Here is a 17344-nt window from a genome sequence, read left to right as displayed (position 1 = left end):
ACTTCAATACATACAAACTGATCATATTAGAGTGATAGAAAAGGCAAAAAAATTTGCAGGGCTCATGTAGCTATCCATCTTGGCACATTCTTTTTTTTTATTCAATCTCGGCACATTCTTTATAGATAGAGCTAAGGAAAAATTGGATGATAGATAAAAAAAGCTAGCTCCTAGCTAGAGCTAATAAAAAACTGGATGATAGATAGAGACGAGGAAAATTTTGGTTGATAGATAGAGTTAATAAAAAAAACTCCAAATTTAAAAGCTCAGGTTGTTTGATCCCTGGATTATGTAGGGTCTGGATTGTTGTTTTTGAAGGGATGCTGCCATTCTGGGCAGTGGTGGGTGATATTTATTGTGTGCCGTTGAGGATTTAGTTTTTTTAATCCTAGGAATAGCTGTTTAAAAACGTTAATCTAGTATTTACTATCTGCCTAGCTGGATTATTAAAACTGTTCCATTATTAGCTGATCTGTTTTAATCAGTTACAACTAGTTTTGACTGGTTAAGTATATGCCTTCAACTGCAACGGATCCAAACAAGCCGCTGGCATTACTTCGGCTAGTTGTTTGCAGCACCTTACGAACGCGGGAGCATTTGCAAAAATCCAAACAGAGGAGGTCTTTACTGAAGTTGTCCTTTCTTTTCGTTAAAAGGAGGAAGGGGCAGCTCCCGGTGAAGAAGCCAAGGTGAAAGCGAAAGAGAGCAGAACTGAGCAGAGCTTGGCAATGGAGCTTCCCTGGGGAATGCTGCTTCTGCTGGTCCTCTCCATCTCCTCCTCCTCCTCCTCCGCGGCTGTCGCCACACTCGCCGTCAGTGCTCCGCCGCCGGCACCTTCACCTCGTCATGCTCAAGACGCTGAAGGTAAACAGCACCGCCTGCTGTCTCATCTCACTCTGGTTATCCTCGACAATCTTGTGTCTGCCGTCACCTGTAGCCGCCATTGTCTGGATTCTTCTAGATCTGCGTGGGGTGCTGGAAAAATGCAGTACGTTTATGATTGTGCAGGTTTGATTTTGATTTAGATATGTAGAGGAAACCGAGAATGGGCTAAATTTGTTGCTCCATTTCTGTTTCTAGTTCTTTCGCTGTTCTATTCTTGCACGCAGATTTAAGACTAGCAAGGGTTTAGACTAGCAAGCTTAAACCCCCAGCTTTACCTTTACCTTTACAGATGTTTGTGCAGGACAGTAAAGTGTTCTAGGAGTAGTACATTTTACCCTTCTCTATCCATCGGTTAATATTTAGGTTTTCCTGTTCTTGCATCGTCCCAAAAGGCCAAAATGCTGTGATTATTTTTCGAGATTAGAAGAGTAAGCTGGTCATATTATTTACTGATTTTGCGAATGGAGAAGAAGTAGCGAAAGATCTGATTTTTTTTATCTTCACGATTTGCGTGCTGGCGCAGGCCTGCTCATCAATGGCAACTTCGAGACGGCGCCGAGGAAGCTGAACAAGACCCTCATCGTGGGCCGGCACTCGCTGCCGGGGTGGACGCTGCGCGGCCACGTCGAGTACGTCTCCGGCGGGCCGCAGCCGGGCGGCATGTTCTTCGCGGTGCCGCACGGCATGCACGCGCTCCGCCTCGGCAGCCGCGCGTCGGCGTCGCAGAACGTGACGGTGCGCCCCGGCGCGCTCTATGCGCTCACGTTCGCGGCGACGCGCACCTGCGCGCAGGACGAGAACCTGCGCATCGCGGTGGCGCCGTCGCTCTCGGCCCCCGCCGACATCGCCGTTCGCACGCTCTACAGCGGCTCTTCCGCCGACACCTGGGCCTGGGGCTTCCGCGCCTCCTCCCCCGTCGCGCAGGTCACCTTCGCCAACCCCGGCGTGCAGGAGGACGCCGCCTGCGGCCCGCTGATCGACGCCGTCGCCATCAAGGAGCTGCCCACGCCATACCCGACCAAAGGTGAGGGATTTGCCCGGAGTGCATCTCCTTTCCTTCTTCAAGAGCTCGAATGGCGCTGCCGGTGATCTGACGAAACAAGCAATGCCGTGCCTGTCATGTGTGCAGACAACCTCATCAAGAACCCCGGCTTCGAGATCGGGCCGCAGGTGCTGAAGAACTCGACGGTGGGCGTCTTCCTGCCGCCGAAGCAGAAGGACACGACGTCGCCGCTCCCCGGGTGGATCATCGAGTCGCTCAAGGCGGTGCGGTTCATCGACGCGGCGCACTTCTCGGTCCCCGCGGGGCAGTACGCGGTGGAGCTGGTGGCCGGCCGCGAGAGCGCCATCGCGCAGGTGATCCGCACCGTGCCCGGCCGCGCCTACAACCTGTCCTTCGCCGTCGGCGACGCCCAGAACGGCTGCCACGGGTCCATGCTGGTGGAGGCCTTCGCCGGCAACGTCACGCAGAAGGTGCCGTTCGAGTCGGCGGGCAAGGGCGCGTTCAGGGCGGCGAGCTTCAGGTTCGTGGCGAGCGGCGCCCGGACCCGGCTCACCTTCTACAGCTCCTACTACCACACCAAGGTCAGCGATGGCGTCTCGCTGTGCGGCCCCGTGCTGGATCAGGTCAAGGTCCTGCCCCTCCCCGTCAAGGCGTAGGCGGCGGATTTGGCTCGCTGCTCGGACTGTTGGGTCGTCGGAGCTCCGGGAATCTGCTATCTCGTGTTTCTCTGTTGGTAATTTGGCATGGTTGTGCATTATGAGAACTGGGAACTGCTGGTACCTCTCTGATAGCGTTCTGAAGAACTTGTGCATGCATGCCGTGGAATGTAATGGAATCTTGTGAAATTCGGTTGCCTATCCTGTTCGCTTCTAGTAATTAAGATTTTTTTTATGCAATTCTAGTAATTGAGATTGCGCTGTCGATTTCTCGTGTCCTGATTCCTGAAGCATATCGAAATGCCATCGTGAATTCAAACAGAGAAGACGATGGATGCACATGCAACCGAACGAATTTTTGGATCTACGGACTACGGAGTACTTAGGTTTTTTTTGGTAGTTGCCATGATGAGAACGAGAAAAAGAAAACGCTAAATCACCAGGATCCTCCTGGAACTCATTTTTTTTAAGGAGTTAAACTCTGCTTTATATTGAAAGCAATAAAACGATCCGGGATCATCCACAACCACATTACAAGCTGGGGGCACCAGCTAAACATGAAGCGAAGGAGCAGCAGCTCTCAAACTAAGTATCAACAGCAAATTTAAATGTAACCAATGTCTGAAACAGGATAAGTCTCGTCGGATGAAAGCCCATCGCCCAAGTTTTGAGGCTCTCCACAATCTCCCTGGCCTTCTCCCGATCAGTAGCTCTCGACAACGGGATCCAGCACTGCATAAAGCCAACAAAGACATGAAAGGTTTGAGTGGCATTAGTTGGGAGAACATGTTCGATCGCCATCTTGTTGCGGGTCGTCCAAAGCGTCCACGTTAGACTAGCAGCTAGGAGGAAACTGAAGCGTTTAGGCATTTTGTAGTTCCTGGAGATCCAGGTAGTGAGGAAGTCCCCCCAGGACTTCGATTGGCCTATCCAGCCTAAGGTCTCCCCAACCCCTTTCCATAAGAATCGGGCCATGGAACACCCGAACAAGATGTGGTTCGTTGTTTTTTTTTGAAAGCACGATGTGGTTCTTTGTTTCCGGCTGCTGGCAAAGGCAACAAAGATGACTCCCCTGCCATCCTCTATACTTTAGTGTCATAGCAGATTGCAGTCTATCGTTGTCTACTTGCCATAGGAAAATTTTGATTTACAGGGGAATCCGGGCGTTCCAAAAGTTAACCGAGGGTTTCAGCACCACACCCCTGTTGGTCAGAAATGAGTAGAGAGAGTTGGTAGTAAAAGCTTTGGACTTATCCAAGGCCCAGAGGATATAATCTTGTCCAGCTTCGAGAGGGGATCATCTTGTTGCGGGTCGTCCAAAGCATCCACGTTAGACTAGCAGCTTGGAGAAAACTGAAGCGTTTAGGCATTTTGCAGTACCTAGAGATCCAGGTAGTGAGGAAGTCCCCCCAGGACTTCGATTGGCCTATCCAGCCTAAGGTCTCCCCAACCCCTTTCCATAAGAATCGGGCCCTGGAACACCCGAACAAGATGTGGTTTGTTGTTTTTTTTTTGAAAGCACGATGTGGTTCGTTGTTTCCGGCTGCTGGCAAAGGCAACAAAGATGACTCCCCTGCCATCCTCTATACTTTAGTGTCACAGCAGATTGCAGTCTATCGTTGTCTACTTGCCATAGGAAAATTTTGATTTTCAGGGAAATCCGGGCATTCCAAAAGTTAACCGAGGGTTTCAGCATCACACCCCTGTTGGTCAGAAATGAGTAGAGAGAGTTGGTAGTAAAAGCTTTGGACTTATCCAATGCCCAGAGGATATCATCTTGTCCAGCTTCGAGAGGGGACTGGCACAACCAAGAGTGAAGCTCTTCTAAACACCCCCGTTCAGAGGTGGTCAGACTCCTCCTAAAAGGGATGAGCCAGTCCTCCCCATCCCAATAATCCGCAACACTTGCCCGAGGGTATGTGCACATTCGGTATAGTTCAGGAAAATGGGATTTAATTGAAGAGTCCCCTTTCCAGATGTCATCCCAAAATAGAGTTTTCTTCCCATTTTTCACCTGATAAATGGCCCCCCATTTAAACAGGTGTTTTACTTTGTGCATACTTTTTGCCAGAACTGTGAAGTACCCCTAGAAGGGGAGGAGAAGAAACTGCCATTTCTTAGGTATTTGGCCTGCAATATCTTATACCAGGTTTCATCAGAGCCCTTGACAATTTTCCAGATCCATTTGGTTAGGAGACACTCATTCATTAGTCTAGTGTTAACCAAACCCAAACCACCCTGGATCCTGAGCCTACAAATAGTGTCCATTTTGGCCATGTGGTATTTGAAGTCTCCCCCAGCACCCTGCCAAAAAAAGTTGCTCCTGATTGGATCCATTTCAGCGTGAATTGATTTCGGTAGAAGATAAAAACCCATGGTGTACATTGGCAGACTAGATAGGCAAGAATTGGTGAGAACCAACCTTCCTCCCAAAGATAGGTTTCGGCCCTTCCAAGGGTCAAGCCTTTTCCTCATTTTGTCAACTATTCCAACAAAGGATCGAGCCCCCACTCTATGTTCAGATAGAGGTAACCCAAGGTATTTCATCGGCCATTCCCCCAGTCTGCAGTTTAGCATATTGGCCACAACCTCTTGTCTTTCCTGGGTCTCTCCAAATACATACACATCACTTTTGTGAAAGTTAATCTTCAAACCCGATAGCCATTCAAAGCAATAAAGTATCAGTTTCAGGCACAAGATAGAGCTATTAGACCCATCAGTCATAATCACTGTGTCATCAGCATATTAGAAGTGGAAATCCCCCCTGGGATTAGCCAATCCAAGGTGCCCACCAAGTGCCCCTTAGCAATAGCCTTGTCCAGCATATTGCTTAGAGCATCGGCAACCAGATTGAAAAGAAGGGGGGAGAGGGGGCCCCCTTGTCTTAGTCCTCGAAAGGTTCTAAAATATTGGCCTCTCTGACTGTTGACATTCACACAAACTCTGCCCCCTGGACAGATTGCATGACCCAGCTTATCCATTAAGGAGGGAAACCTTTGCCTGTCAAAACCTCCTCCAAAATATCCCACCTAACCTTGTCATAGGCTTTTTCAAAATCGATTTTCAAGATAAGGCCCCTCTTTTTAGTGCTTTTCAGCTCATGTATTATCTCATGCAGCACCACTACTCCTTCCAAAATATTCCTGCCTTTCACAAACCTAGTTTGGTTACTACCAATCACTGTCTGAGCAAGGGGAGAACATCTGTTAGTCAGCACCTTAGTTATTCCTTTGTAATCAACATTCAAGAGACAAATAGGTCTATATTGTTTAATATTGTTGGCTTCCTGAATTTCAGGGACCAAGGTAATAACACCATAGTTCAGCCTCCTCACATCCAGCACACCCCTGTGCGGGTCTTGGAATAGGGCAAAATAGTCTTTGCCTATAAGGGACCAAAAATTCTTGAAGAAGGTTACCCCAAACCCATTGGGTCCAGGGGCAGAATTGCTCTTCATGCTGAACATAGCTGTTTTCACCTCCTCCTCATGGAATTCTTTGACCAAGGAAGCCCTTCTTCCTCAGAAGGAATATGCCTATCAGCCCAGAATATGCCTCCTAGAACTCATTAACAGAACAGTTCCTGCATATATGCTAGTACCCATGGGGTTTCAGGATCGGCGGAGTACATCAATCTTGCTACACTATTATAACTACCTTAACTTCATCTTCCTCTCTGTCCCTCCCCCCCCACCCCCACCAAAAAAAAAACAGAACAGAACATCAAACCAGCTTAAATTCTTACTCAGTTGTTGTCACTGTTCCTTAATCCATATATTTCTAAAAGTTGAATAAATGAAGTGCGTGCGTGCAGAGGTAAATTAAGATGCTTGTTCTAGGTTTAAGCGAGATATGATGAAATTGCAGTATGACAGTCTCATCTCAAAGACAGAGTTGTTGCTTTTTTTAGATAAAAGAGTTGCATGTGTGTGCTCGATTAACAAACCAATAATCTTTCAGGTTGCAGCAACACCAGACTAACAAGATCTATCCACTAGCTAGCAAACTAAATTAAAACTGACTAATTGCGACAAGAGTTGACGACGAAGAATTATTCCAAACTAACAAACTACCAAATCCAAACCAGCTAAGCTAGTCTTCGCCGTCCATTTTATTATTCCCTGGAGGAAATGATCGACCGATCGAGATAGAAGTGCTCGAGGTCCGAGATGCCGAGGAACGCCTTGATTGGCCCCTGGAGCAGCTGCATAACGGCCCTCCATCCGGCGTGCGTGGGGTGCACCACGTCCCAGTAGAAGTACTCCTCCGGGCGGCTGCAGAGCGAGTAGCCGCCGTCGCGGCCGCAGTAGCCGCCGTCGCCGCCGTCGGCCTCGCAGCAGGGGCGCAGGCGCTCCGCGAACTGCCTCTCGTACAGCGCCGAGCCTTCCTTGGGCGCCACCAGGTTGGTGATGATGCTGTTCACGTCCAGCACCATCACGCCCTCCTCGCCGCCCAGCCGGTCCCGGAGCGCCGTGTTGTGCTCGTCGGAGCTCACGTTGCCGTCGTCGTCGCAGGAGCTGTAGTTGGAGGCCCTGGCCAGCCACGGCGAGCACCCGAACGGCGGCACGTTGTTCACGATCACCTTGGCCACGCCCAGGTCCTGCAGCTGCGACACCACGATCGCCACCTCGTCCACCACCTTCGCCACCAGATCCTTCAGATTCTGCGTATGCAAATGCAATAATTGCATAGATAATTAAGATGCAATATATTTATATATATAATAAATAAAAGATGAGATCGCATGATGGTGTTGGCTCGATCACGTACGAAGTAGTTGGCACTTTCGTAGTCATTGCCGGAGTAGGCAACGAGCGCCACCGAGTTGGTGAAGTCCCGGTCATCGACCAGGCCGTCCCGGACCAGGTCCCTGAGCTGCCGGACCTGCGCGCGAAGCCTGAGCACGCCCCGCGGCGCCTCCAGTGCTCCGGCTTGAGAGACGGCGAAGTTCATGCCGGAGGCGTCGATGCCGTCGTCCTAGTTGTCGCCGTCACCCGCGTAGGGCGGAGGGGACTCGCCGTGCCCCATGATCTTGGCCAGGAAGTCGGACTGCACCAGGCCGTCGGAGAAGCGGCCGGTGGCCTTCCGGCCGTGGGCGGCGTCCGACATGCCGAAGGGGTAGCGCCACGCGCGGGAGACCGAGCCCAGCCCCGGATCCGAGGCGCTGTTGCCGTTGTCGGCGAAGTCGTCCCCGAACACGAACAGCTTGTGCGCCCGCTTCGCCCGGGGGAGGTGGTGGTGATGGCGACGGTGGTGGCGGTGATGCCGCCGCTGGGTCGCCGCGTCGCCGTTGCCGGCCACCGCTCGGGCCTCCGCCACACGGCCTGCGACTGCACACACAGATGCCACCATGAGAATTTTGCATGCTTAAAAGTAAAAACAGTGATGCTACTGCTACTGCTACTGCTAAGGTAACATCGACAGTGCTAATACTGATCTACTAGCTTACTGTTGAGGAGGAAGAGGACGAAGCAGGCGGCGGCGAAAAGCTTCATGGTGTCGATGGTGGTGGAGGGCGCGAGGAGAACGATGAAGGAATTGGCTCGGGGCTGCTGCTGTGCTGCGTGCTCTCAAGCGAGGCCACGCCTCTTTATTTATAGGGCTCGCTAGGCACAAGATCACGATAGCAAGATGCTAACGGCCTGCTTCCCTGAACTGATTTTTTGTTCGTCGCGGGAGAAATCCGGGGGATGGAAATGCCATTTGTTTTTTCTTTTTTTTTAGACTCATTTGTTTTTTCTGTTTAGATTTAGATCCTCTTCATCCATTCGGTTCGCGGCGGCAGCCGCAGCCCAGAACTTGATTCCCGGCCCATTAGCGTGCTGGGTTGTGGGCTCGTGGAGAATGAAGCAACAAGAGAGAGGCCCGGTTTGTACATGGGCCGCGAAATTCGAAAGCCCGATGACAGAAAAACGGGCCTCTAAACTGCATTCCTGGCCCATGTATGAGCCCACGGCCTCCACCGGGCCGTATCCTGAAAACCCTAGCTCCGCCACGTCCAGATAAATACCTCATCCCCTGCCGCTCGGCCACTCTTCGCGCCGCCGCAGCACCCAATCCTTCATCCCCCTCACTCACCGGAGCGCCGCGGCCCCCCACCCTTCACCAAGCCATGGCGGAGCGCGGCGGAGAGCGCGGTGGCGAGCGCGGCGGGTTCGGCCGGGGCTTCGGCCGCGGCGGCCGCGGCGACCGTGGCGGGCGCCGTGGTGGGCGGCGCGGGCAGCGCCAGGAGGAGGAGAAGTGGGTCCCCATCACCAAGCTCGGCCGCCTCGTGAAGGAGCAGAAGATCACCAAGATCGAGGAGATCTACCTGCACTCGCTCCCCGTCAAGGAGCACCAGATCGTGGAGACCCTCCTCCCTGGCCTCAAGGACGAGGTCATGAAGATCACGCCCGTGCAGAAGCAGACGCGCGCCGGGCAGCGCACCCGCTTCAAGGCCTTCGTCGTCGTCGGGGACTGCGACGGCCACGTCGGGCTCGGCGTCAAGTGCGCCAAGGAGGTGGCCACCGCCATCCGCGGCGCCATCATCCTCGCCAAGCTCTCCGTCGTGCCCGTCAGGAGGGGCTACTGGGGTAACAAGATCGGCCAGCCGCACACCGTGCCGTGCAAGGTCACCGGCAAGTGCGGCTCCGTCACAGTGCGCATGGTGCCCGCCCCCAGGGGTTCCGGCATCGTCGCCGCGCGCGTGCCCAAGAAGGTGCTGCAGTTCGCTGGCATTGAGGATGTCTTCACCTCGTCCCGCGGCTCCACCAAGACTCTTGGCAACTTCGTCAAGGTACTTTGTGATCTGAATATAGTAGCGTAATGCTAATACGATGCTAGACCTTGGCAATGCTAGCAACTTAGGACTGTATAATGGATAGACCAGTGAGTTAGTAGTGTTGATGTTTCAGTATTTTACAGATTGGTACGTTCTTTTGGTATGTTTTGTGTTTTATGCAGAAGAGTTGTTTACAACTTGTAGCTGAGGACCCTCATTGCACTCACTTTATGGGATAGGATCTGTCACTAAATTGTTCAGAACTTGGTGCTTGTAGCTGTAGCTGTTTTAGTGTTAGTCTAATAGTCTAGCGACATGCTCAACAATGTGTGTTTTATAATTTGTTAGTATGATTAGGAAATTACAGCGGACAATTTCTACATGATCTGTCGCTATGATTAAGCTAATTCGGTTTATGGTTTTTGTTCCACAATTCCATGTACTAAACATGATTCAATTTCATTTCTTGGTGGTCTACTTTCCTTCGATATTTTACATGCCGAATGCCATTTTGTTGTTTGTGGTATTCTTTTATTTATTGGCACCTGGAGTTACCGCAAACCTAGTTTTATGCTGCAGTTGTGCTTCTGCTGACATTCAGGATACCTTTGTATGTGGTGTTTCTATATATATATTCTTAGTTCACAGTACAACTAACTTAACTTAATCCTGTGGTTATGTTCCGCACTTGTCTTTACATAGAAACATATAGCCTTTGCGATTTGATTCATCTATTTTTGTTGATGATGTGTAGGCAACCTTCGACTGCCTGATGAAGACCTACGGTTTCCTTACACCTGAGTTCTGGAAGGAGACCAGTTTCTCCAGGACCCCGTTCCAGCAGTTCACTGATATCCTGGCAAAGCCTACCAAGGGTCTTATGCTTGAGGCCCCAGTTGAGACAGTAGAGGCTTAGGATGTTGGAGTAAAGAGTTCTACTTGCTTCGAGTTCTCTAATGCACCTACTATATCATAGTTAAGAACTTAGGGAGTCAACTTTCGGTCTTCTTTGCCTGGATGTTGCTATTTTCTGTCAAGTTTTGGATTATGGTGCAATGCTACTCCTATCGCTGAATGCTACATAAATGTCTCATGATTCGTCTTCCATTTTTCAAGCTATTGGTGACGGTCACATAATTGGTGTTGGATACTTGAATTGTTGACAGATTCTGTTTTAATTGCCTTTGAGCTACTGGTGTGTTGTGTGTCCTTGATTGGTATTCAGCCTATATATACTATTATACTGTGTGTCTTTAATTTAGCATAATCTGAGCCATCGCTGATGTTTGGCTGCGTGAGGGGAGCAAGTAGCAATAGGCTGTTCGTAGTATTTTTTCGATGTTTTGTATATGGCATCCTTAGTTTGGGTTTATCTATGCTTGTTTGATGCTGAAGTAGCATCGCTAGGGGTTGCTTCACAGGTCAATTTAGCTCTTAAATTTTTTTAGCTCGATATTATATAGGATTGGAGCCCGCCTCTAAGATTATAGATATCTAATTTGATGGCGCTTTATCACCCTAAGCATCGCTGTCCGGAGGTGGTCGGAGTGGGCCTTGCAGGGGTTCGGGATGTAGAACTTGTTCTTCTCGTTCGCGTTACAGCGGCGTCTCCCAACGCAACGGCCGCGTCCTCAGGCGGAACGGCCAGGCGAGCCGATGGCAGGCCGTACCTCGCTGGCAGGCCCGTACCCAAGTTTCCGAGGCCGCGTTGCGAAATACAGAATGGGCCCCTATATTAGACAATACAAATAACCAAAAGATATTTTGACTTCACCATCTTAAATTTTTTTATGTTTATCTTTTGGTGTCCAAAATTTGTTAATACTTCTCCTTTTGATCAGCGAAAAAGAAAATCAATTAAGGTGTTTTACTGGGAGATATTGACGCGTCCCACGAGCAACAGCGGCGTACATATCTCGCTGCAAATTTCAGTGTTCAGAGTGTCCTGCCTTTTTGTCGTGCATGGCAAGAAGTACGCAAACGTGCCAGGGCTGGGCATCCCTACTCGTGCTGCAATTCGCCACCGATCCGTTGCTTCCTTGCTCGCTATTCTGCTTGGACCTTGGAGTCCATCCACGCTCGTGCTCGATTTCCTACGTTTGCAGCCTTGACCACGTCGACAGCTTGCTCGTTCGTGCAAGAAACCCCGCGTGCACCGTGCACGCCTTGGCCCCGCGCCCCCGGAGTCAGGAATCCCGTGCTCCATCCAAGTCGTCGCCACGCCGCCCGGCTACGACGAGGACGAGGCGCGCCACGACCCGAAACCAGAAGCCCCGCCGCGCACAGCGACCTGCCCCTGGGCCCTGGCCGTGCCGTGCCGTCGTCACGGAAGCTGCCAAGTTGCGTCCCGTCTTCTGTTTCAGGTCCGCCGAACCTGCCGGTCACGACTCACGACCCTCGCCGTCGCCGTGGACGCGCCGATGACACGCGGGGCCGCCGTCTACGGTGCCGGCCCGGCCTTTTAGAATCTTCGCTGGGAGGGGACCATGGCCGGCCAACGGGTGGCCTTCGCGTGTCGGGAGCGGTGGCGCTGACGGCCGAGGTTTTCCAAACACAAGGCGGAGACTGCGCGCGCCCTGGGCCTCAGAAAATTTGGTTGGCGAGGGGTTGCGGGCAGGGAGCACAGCCAGCCACGAGGGCGGGGAGGAGGCCAAACGGCAGTACAAGTCGTCTTCTTCCTTGCGCCACTCGGTTTTTTATACCGCGCCGCCGCCGCGGCTGCTCCCCCGAAGCCGGAGATAGATAGATTGGTCGGAAGGAAGGAACGAAGTTGTCTGAAGAACAGATAATAGAGAGAGAGGATGGCCGGAGTTCAGATGATGCCGGCGGCGATCGACGTGAGGGCGGACGGGGGCGTGGCGGCGCTGAGGAGAAGGCGCGTGGGGCCCTCCAGTGGCTCGGCGGTGAGTACCACCAGCTTGTTCGTGGGGGGCTGGAGGAGGCCTCGCCGGCAGTCCTGCTCGGTCAGGGCCCTCAGGCAGGGCCAGGGCCGGAGCAGCAGGGGCGGGCTCGGCATCGTCTGCAACCTCGGGGGGCAGTACGAGGATACCTTCGATGACGTCCAGCTGGTACGCTGTACTGCTACTGTTCTGTCCGTTTGCCTGTCACAAGCAGGTCTTACCAAGATTCGTCTTGAACATAAACCATGCCTTGATTCTGCTATGATTTAGCCTAATCACCAAGATAAAATCTCCTGTTTCCAATGGAAAATAGATGTTGATGTCTCCTGGTGTAGGAATACTGAATAGAATTTCCTGCTGCTGTTTTCTCTTTTTGCTTCCAGCAACTGATGAACTACTTCACCTACAAAGCCGTCAGGACCGTGCTGACCCAGCTCTACGAGATGAACCCCCCAAGTTACCGTTGGTTTTACAAGTAAGTAATAAACAAGAATTCTCTCTGTCCTACCACATATCGTCGATTTATTCATCACGTGCCAATTCAGCTCACGGTTGTATAATAAACATGTTCTTGTTTTCGCCACAGCTTCGTTGCTGTCAACAAACCTACTGATGGCAAGCTGTTCCTTCGTGCTCTCAGCAAGGTAGTGCAGAGATAAATCCACTGATACCCTGCTGCACATGATGTTGCACTCCTGCAAATCAAACTCACAAAATTGCTGGCTTTGTTGTCATTCAGGAGAGGCAGGAGCTTGCAGAACGGGTGATGATAACCAGGCTTCACCTGTATGGGAAATGGATAAAGGTAACTGGTGGAGTCACAATCACTGCCCGTGTATTCTGGCCTTGTTTGGTTTGTGCTACGCTAGACTGTAGCAATTTTGATTAATAATTAGGGGTACTAAATAATGTCAGTTTACAAAACTAACTCCAAAACCCCTGCACTAGGAACCCTGAAGAATCTAATGAGATCTTTGACCGCGTGATTTGAGAATGGCTACTGTAGTATCACTGTAGCCAATCATCAATTAATTACAGCCATTAGATTCGTCCCGAAAAGTTGCACCCATCCCTGAAGAGGTTTTGCAAATAGACTTCATTTAGTACTTCATGCATGCAAAAGAAATTTGTGCTAGGAACTAGCACGGAGAAACCAAACAAGGCCAGTCTATTGCCAACCAACCTGCTGCCCTGTAGTTCAGCTATAGACTGACAATTTGATTCTGGATAACTGTCAGAAATGTGACCATGCAAAGATGTACGAGATGATTTCCGACGAGAATCTGATGTTGATGCGGGAGCGGCTGATGGAGACGGTCATCTGGCCAACCGATGACACCAACACGGAGAAGATCGGTTGAAGCCGAGGTTTAAAATTCTTTTGGGTTGCTGATTAAGCTTAGCTCCTTAGGTCGAGCACTGTGGTTTCTCCATCAGTCTGTCAGTTGTATATAACTGGAGTTGTAGTAGAGAGTATACATTTTTCTGGGAAGTTTTCAGGAACAGTGTGTGGCAATATTTTTTTTTCGAGTAAAGAGAGAGCTTTATTAACTAGGCAGGAGGCTGAATACAATCGGCATTGATGAGGTCTATGGCACACGCAGGAGCCTGACCTAACCATACCGCTGAGTGAGTGTTACGCCTAGCTAACGCAGCTAGTTCATGAGCAACTTTGTTACAGTCTCTCTTAACCTTCACTATCTTCAGTTCCAGTAGAAGCTGAGATAGCTCTTTGCCCTCGGCTATGATGAAGCCGAGTTCTGACCTATCCGGTCGCGTGGACAACAATGCCTGCGTCACACGAGCACAATCCGATTCCAGGATGATCGGATGATGGCACCATTGGGAGGCAAGTCTTAAACCTTCAACACAAGCATGTGCTTCCGCTTCCGCTGCACTAGCACAGTTGAAAAGCGCACGCCAGGAAGTAAATTTCACCCTTCCCTCGCTGTCTCTAGCTACCATCCCGGCCCCCGCGCAGCCTGTGGCGTCCACAAAGGATGCATCAACGTTCAGCTTGATCCACCCGTCAGGTGGATGTGACCAGGTTTCCCTGGGATTAGATGCCTCCTTGCGCAAACCACTTTGTGCAGATCCTATTTGCATCTTTCCTTTGCCATTGAACTCGAGCTCTTGATGATTCTTTGCATCTTGCAGGCTTGATTTCAGGCAGAGCAGCGCATGAACAGAATCCGTAACTCCCGTTGGCCCTGATTCATGGGTGATGTTGTTGTGCACGAGCCAAGCTCTCCATAGCATTAGGAGGGTGTTTTCCTTCTGCTCACTTGTGCACCCATCGAGAAGTACCAACAGCCAATCCGGGCCGCTAGGAGCAAAGCGATGCTCTGCTGGTAACTCCCAGTGTTCACGCATAGCCTGCCTCAAGTTGTACGCCTGCTGGCAGGTCACCACAGCATGAAAGCTTGTTTCTGAAGCTAGCCCACATAAGTCACAGGTTCCATCGGCTTCCAGCTTCCTCTTGAACTTGTTGTTTTTGGTTGGCAGAATATCCTTGCTTAACTTCCATGCAAAGATTTTGACTTTTGCGGGCACCCTTGTCTTCCAGATGTTTGACCATATATTTCTTTCCCCATTTGGCGAAGAGCTAGATGCTTCTTCACCTTGCTTATGTTTTAGTTGCATGGCTAAGTTATAGGCACTGCGGACTGTGAAGGTACCAGTCCTATCAAAATGCCATGCAAGAACATCTTCTGAAGCACGAGTAGGAATTTTGATCCTGGCAATGGCGTCAACGTCTGTAGGATTGAACATGGCAATCAGCTTGTTAAAATCCCATTGTCTACCATTTGCATCCAGTAACTCGGCCACCCATTTGCTTCTTTGTCTGCCTTTTGTCGTTGTCACTCTTAGCGATAACTCCCTGGGAATCCATGGATCCCTCCATATCCTCACTTTCCTACCATCCCCAATGCGCCAAATCACGCCCTGCTTTAAAAGTTCTAACCCGTACAGAATAGACTGCCAAGTACTAGAAGCATTAGAACATAAGGATGTGTCAACCAAACATCCTCTTGGGTAATACCTGGCCTTAAGCAGACGGGCGCATAAACTATCTGGGTATTCCAACAGCCGCCAAGCTTGCCTAGCCAACAGTGCTTGGTTAAATAATCGGAGATCCTTGAAACCCATACCTCCATAACTCTTTTTCTGAATCAACGTGTTCCATCCCGCCCATGCCATCTTCCTTTTTCCTTTTTCAGTTCCCCACCAAAACTCCCTAATAATGCTAGTCATGCTATCGCACAACCCCAATGTGTGGCAATATGAAGTCTTACAGTTCTGATTTACCCCTCCCCTGTCTCTACAAATACTTTACCTTGTAATTTGCATGAATAATGAAGCTTTAGTTCATTACAGAGTTCAGATTGTCTCTAATTCTTTTGAAGCTTTTATAATTTTCCATTTTGACTAACCACATCATCCATACATTAGTTGCAGGCTTGATATCTCGAAATGTCAACTGTTGTTGTTACTCTTATTAATTGATTATACAGGAATGTTGCAAGAACCAATTAACAACTGTTGTCACCTCTATGTTTTAACATCTTCTCATCAGTCGATGATGGTTGAGGATTCCCAAACATTTGTTTTAAAAGGATTCCAAAACAATTTTTGCTCTCACCAGTAGTATGTTTCATCAGTAATATATTTTCCGTTGTCCAGCTTGCTGCTGCCTTTGAGTGGAGGAACCCTAAAAATTACAACGTTTCTTTGCCTCCGTCCTCATTCCTAATAAGAGTTTTTGCCGTGTTGCTGCTGAAATCGGTTGTAAAGCTTTCTGTGGGGCGGTTCAGAACTTTCAGATATAGTACTGCAGATAAGTTGACGATCTGCAAAGACAGCATTTCGCGCTGCTCGGTGACAGTGGCGTCCACAGCAGCTGGTAGCAATTGGTGATGCAGTGTCTATGCCGGTGACGAGAGGCTCGACGGCTGAACTGAAAATGGCACCGCTGCTTGCTGCCTCGCCGTCGTAGACCTCCTGGGTTGCCTTGTCGAGGGAGCGCCGCCGCTCGTGTCTTGTGGACTCCAACTCCATGCCCTGCGTCCCCTCCCTTTGCTGCAGCGCCACACCACCGTGTTGCTGCGCTTGGGGACGGCGGGCTCACTGCCGGGCGCCGGCACAGCGCCGCCGCCGCCGCCGCCGGGTGGCCTGGCCGCGACGTCGGAGCTTTCTGGGCCTCGGGAGTAGACTGGGCCGAGCTGATGTGGCCGCACGCCGGCCCACGCGACGCGTCCTCTCGCCTCCCGTGGGCTCGGATCCTGCCCCACGTTTCCGATCCGACGGTGTATCTGGCCCCAGGGGTGGACGGTAAATGAAATACCGTCCACCCCGGGTCGGTAAACCAGACAGCGTCCTCCCCGGTTGCCGTCGCCGCGGCCACGGGCACTGTCCTTCCCGCCGTCGTCGTCCTGCAGTGCAGAGCGCAGCGCCTCCGGCCCATTCAAGTCTACCAGCTTCCGGACGCGCATCGCACGGGTCGTACATGCTGAGGACCTCGTCGCGCCTGCCGAGCAGACGACTCCAGGCCTCGTGCCTTCGTGCAGTGCGGCCCTGCAGCTTCTGATCCCGTGCCGCCGTCGCCGCAGCCCGTCGCCATCTACATCTTACGTTCCTACGCCGCCGTCGGAACTCGGAACACGTTGCCATTGATATCCCGGCCGCCGGCACGCCACCCCTGACCCGCACGTCTCGACGGCGCGCCGCACCAAGTACCTGATGATGCGCGTCGGCCTTCGTCTCAAGACGTGTGGGTCGCGTACATGCCGCTGGCCGTGTCCGCGCTGGTCTGGAGCGCGTCCCCGATCCTGCAGGTCATGGTGTTCTTTGCAGGCGTGTTCACGCGTCCATCATTCTCCTCGTTCGGGAAGTGGAGGAGGAGCAGCAGCAGCAGCAGGCACAGACGATCTGCAATGGCGAGCATTTCGTCCTCAGCAGCTGGTAGCAATTGGTGATGCAGTGTCTATGCGGGCGAGGAGAGCCGCGACGGATAAATTGCCACAGTGCTCGACTGCTCGCCGTCGTGACCTCGATCGAGCCCTCGGCTGAATAATTGACGCCGCCGGTCGTGGACTCGTGGTCGGGTGGAGTCCGTGGAACCTCCCTCTGCCGAAGCGCCT

General features: G+C 51.3%; 4 protein-coding genes across 5 annotated transcripts; 3 read left to right on the top strand and 1 right to left on the bottom strand.

Annotated features, from left to right (window-relative positions):
• Positions 1–614: 614 nt before the first annotated feature.
• On the top strand, positions 615–2784 carry LOC120649371. Its single transcript, XM_039926158.1, has 3 exons — positions 615–864; positions 1409–1909; positions 2015–2784. The coding sequence occupies exons 1-3, from the start codon at positions 729–731 to the stop codon at positions 2542–2544; spliced, it is 1167 nt and encodes a 388-aa protein (XP_039782092.1). The 5' UTR covers positions 615–728; the 3' UTR covers positions 2545–2784.
• A 3661-nt stretch (positions 2785–6445) lies between these two features.
• Positions 6446–8101, bottom strand: LOC120648465 (GDSL esterase/lipase At5g03600-like). Its single transcript, XM_039925242.1, has 2 exons — positions 7993–8101; positions 6446–7873 (listed from the first exon to the last, which is right to left on the bottom strand). The coding sequence occupies exon 2, from the start codon at positions 7231–7233 to the stop codon at positions 6658–6660; it is 576 nt and encodes a 191-aa protein (XP_039781176.1). The 5' UTR covers positions 7234–7873; positions 7993–8101; the 3' UTR covers positions 6446–6657.
• A 474-nt stretch (positions 8102–8575) lies between these two features.
• Positions 8576–10495, top strand: LOC120649370 (40S ribosomal protein S2-3-like). Its single transcript, XM_039926157.1, has 2 exons — positions 8576–9318; positions 10058–10495. The coding sequence occupies exons 1-2, from the start codon at positions 8656–8658 to the stop codon at positions 10217–10219; spliced, it is 825 nt and encodes a 274-aa protein (XP_039782091.1). The 5' UTR covers positions 8576–8655; the 3' UTR covers positions 10220–10495.
• Positions 10496–11870: 1375 nt separating this feature from the next.
• LOC120649367 (chaperonin-like RbcX protein 2, chloroplastic) lies at positions 11871–15587 on the top strand. 2 transcript variants are annotated; one of them, XM_039926154.1, is made up of 6 exons: positions 11872–12371; positions 12587–12678; positions 12790–12847; positions 12943–13008; positions 13442–13710; positions 15478–15587. In XM_039926154.1, the coding sequence occupies exons 1-5, from the start codon at positions 12105–12107 to the stop codon at positions 13562–13564; spliced, it is 606 nt and encodes a 201-aa protein (XP_039782088.1). In that variant the 5' UTR covers positions 11872–12104; the 3' UTR covers positions 13565–13710; positions 15478–15587. The 2 variants fall into 2 exon arrangements, with proteins under 2 accessions (XP_039782090.1, XP_039782088.1); XM_039926156.1 differs by lacking the exons at positions 13442–13710; positions 15478–15587 and adding an exon at positions 13396–13426 and having other exon boundaries at positions 11871–12371; positions 12943–13037.
• Positions 15588–17344: the final 1757 nt, after the last annotated feature.

Source organism: Panicum virgatum, chromosome 9K (genome assembly GCF_016808335.1).
Source record: "Panicum virgatum strain AP13 chromosome 9K, P.virgatum_v5, whole genome shotgun sequence".
NCBI lineage: Eukaryota > Viridiplantae > Streptophyta > Magnoliopsida > Poales > Poaceae > Panicum > Panicum virgatum.
The sequence above is the reverse complement of the archived record's forward strand: the minus strand, read 5'-3'. Positions and strand labels throughout refer to the sequence as shown.

Excerpts from the sequence above, each read along its gene's own strand:
- LOC120649371 (XM_039926158.1), top strand. The coding sequence starts at position 729 with ATGGAGCTTCCCTGGGGAATGCTGCTTCTGCTGGTCCTCTCCATCTCC. Across the intron at positions 865-1,408 it reads TCATGCTCAAGACGCTGAAG|GCCTGCTCATCAATGGCAAC; the intron begins GTAAACAGCACC and ends GTGCTGGCGCAG. Across the intron at positions 1,910-2,014 it reads CACGCCATACCCGACCAAAG|ACAACCTCATCAAGAACCCC; the intron begins GTGAGGGATTTG and ends TCATGTGTGCAG.
- LOC120648465 (XM_039925242.1), bottom strand. The coding sequence starts at position 7,233 with ATGCAATTATTGCATTTGCATACGCAGAATCTGAAGGATCTGGTGGCG.
- LOC120649370 (XM_039926157.1), top strand. The coding sequence starts at position 8,656 with ATGGCGGAGCGCGGCGGAGAGCGCGGTGGCGAGCGCGGCGGGTTCGGC. Across the intron at positions 9,319-10,057 it reads CTCTTGGCAACTTCGTCAAG|GCAACCTTCGACTGCCTGAT; the intron begins GTACTTTGTGAT and ends GATGATGTGTAG.
- LOC120649367 (XM_039926154.1), top strand. The coding sequence starts at position 12,105 with ATGGCCGGAGTTCAGATGATGCCGGCGGCGATCGACGTGAGGGCGGAC. Across the intron at positions 12,372-12,586 it reads CCTTCGATGACGTCCAGCTG|CAACTGATGAACTACTTCAC; the intron begins GTACGCTGTACT and ends TTTTGCTTCCAG. Across the intron at positions 12,848-12,942 it reads TCCTTCGTGCTCTCAGCAAG|GAGAGGCAGGAGCTTGCAGA; the intron begins GTAGTGCAGAGA and ends GTTGTCATTCAG.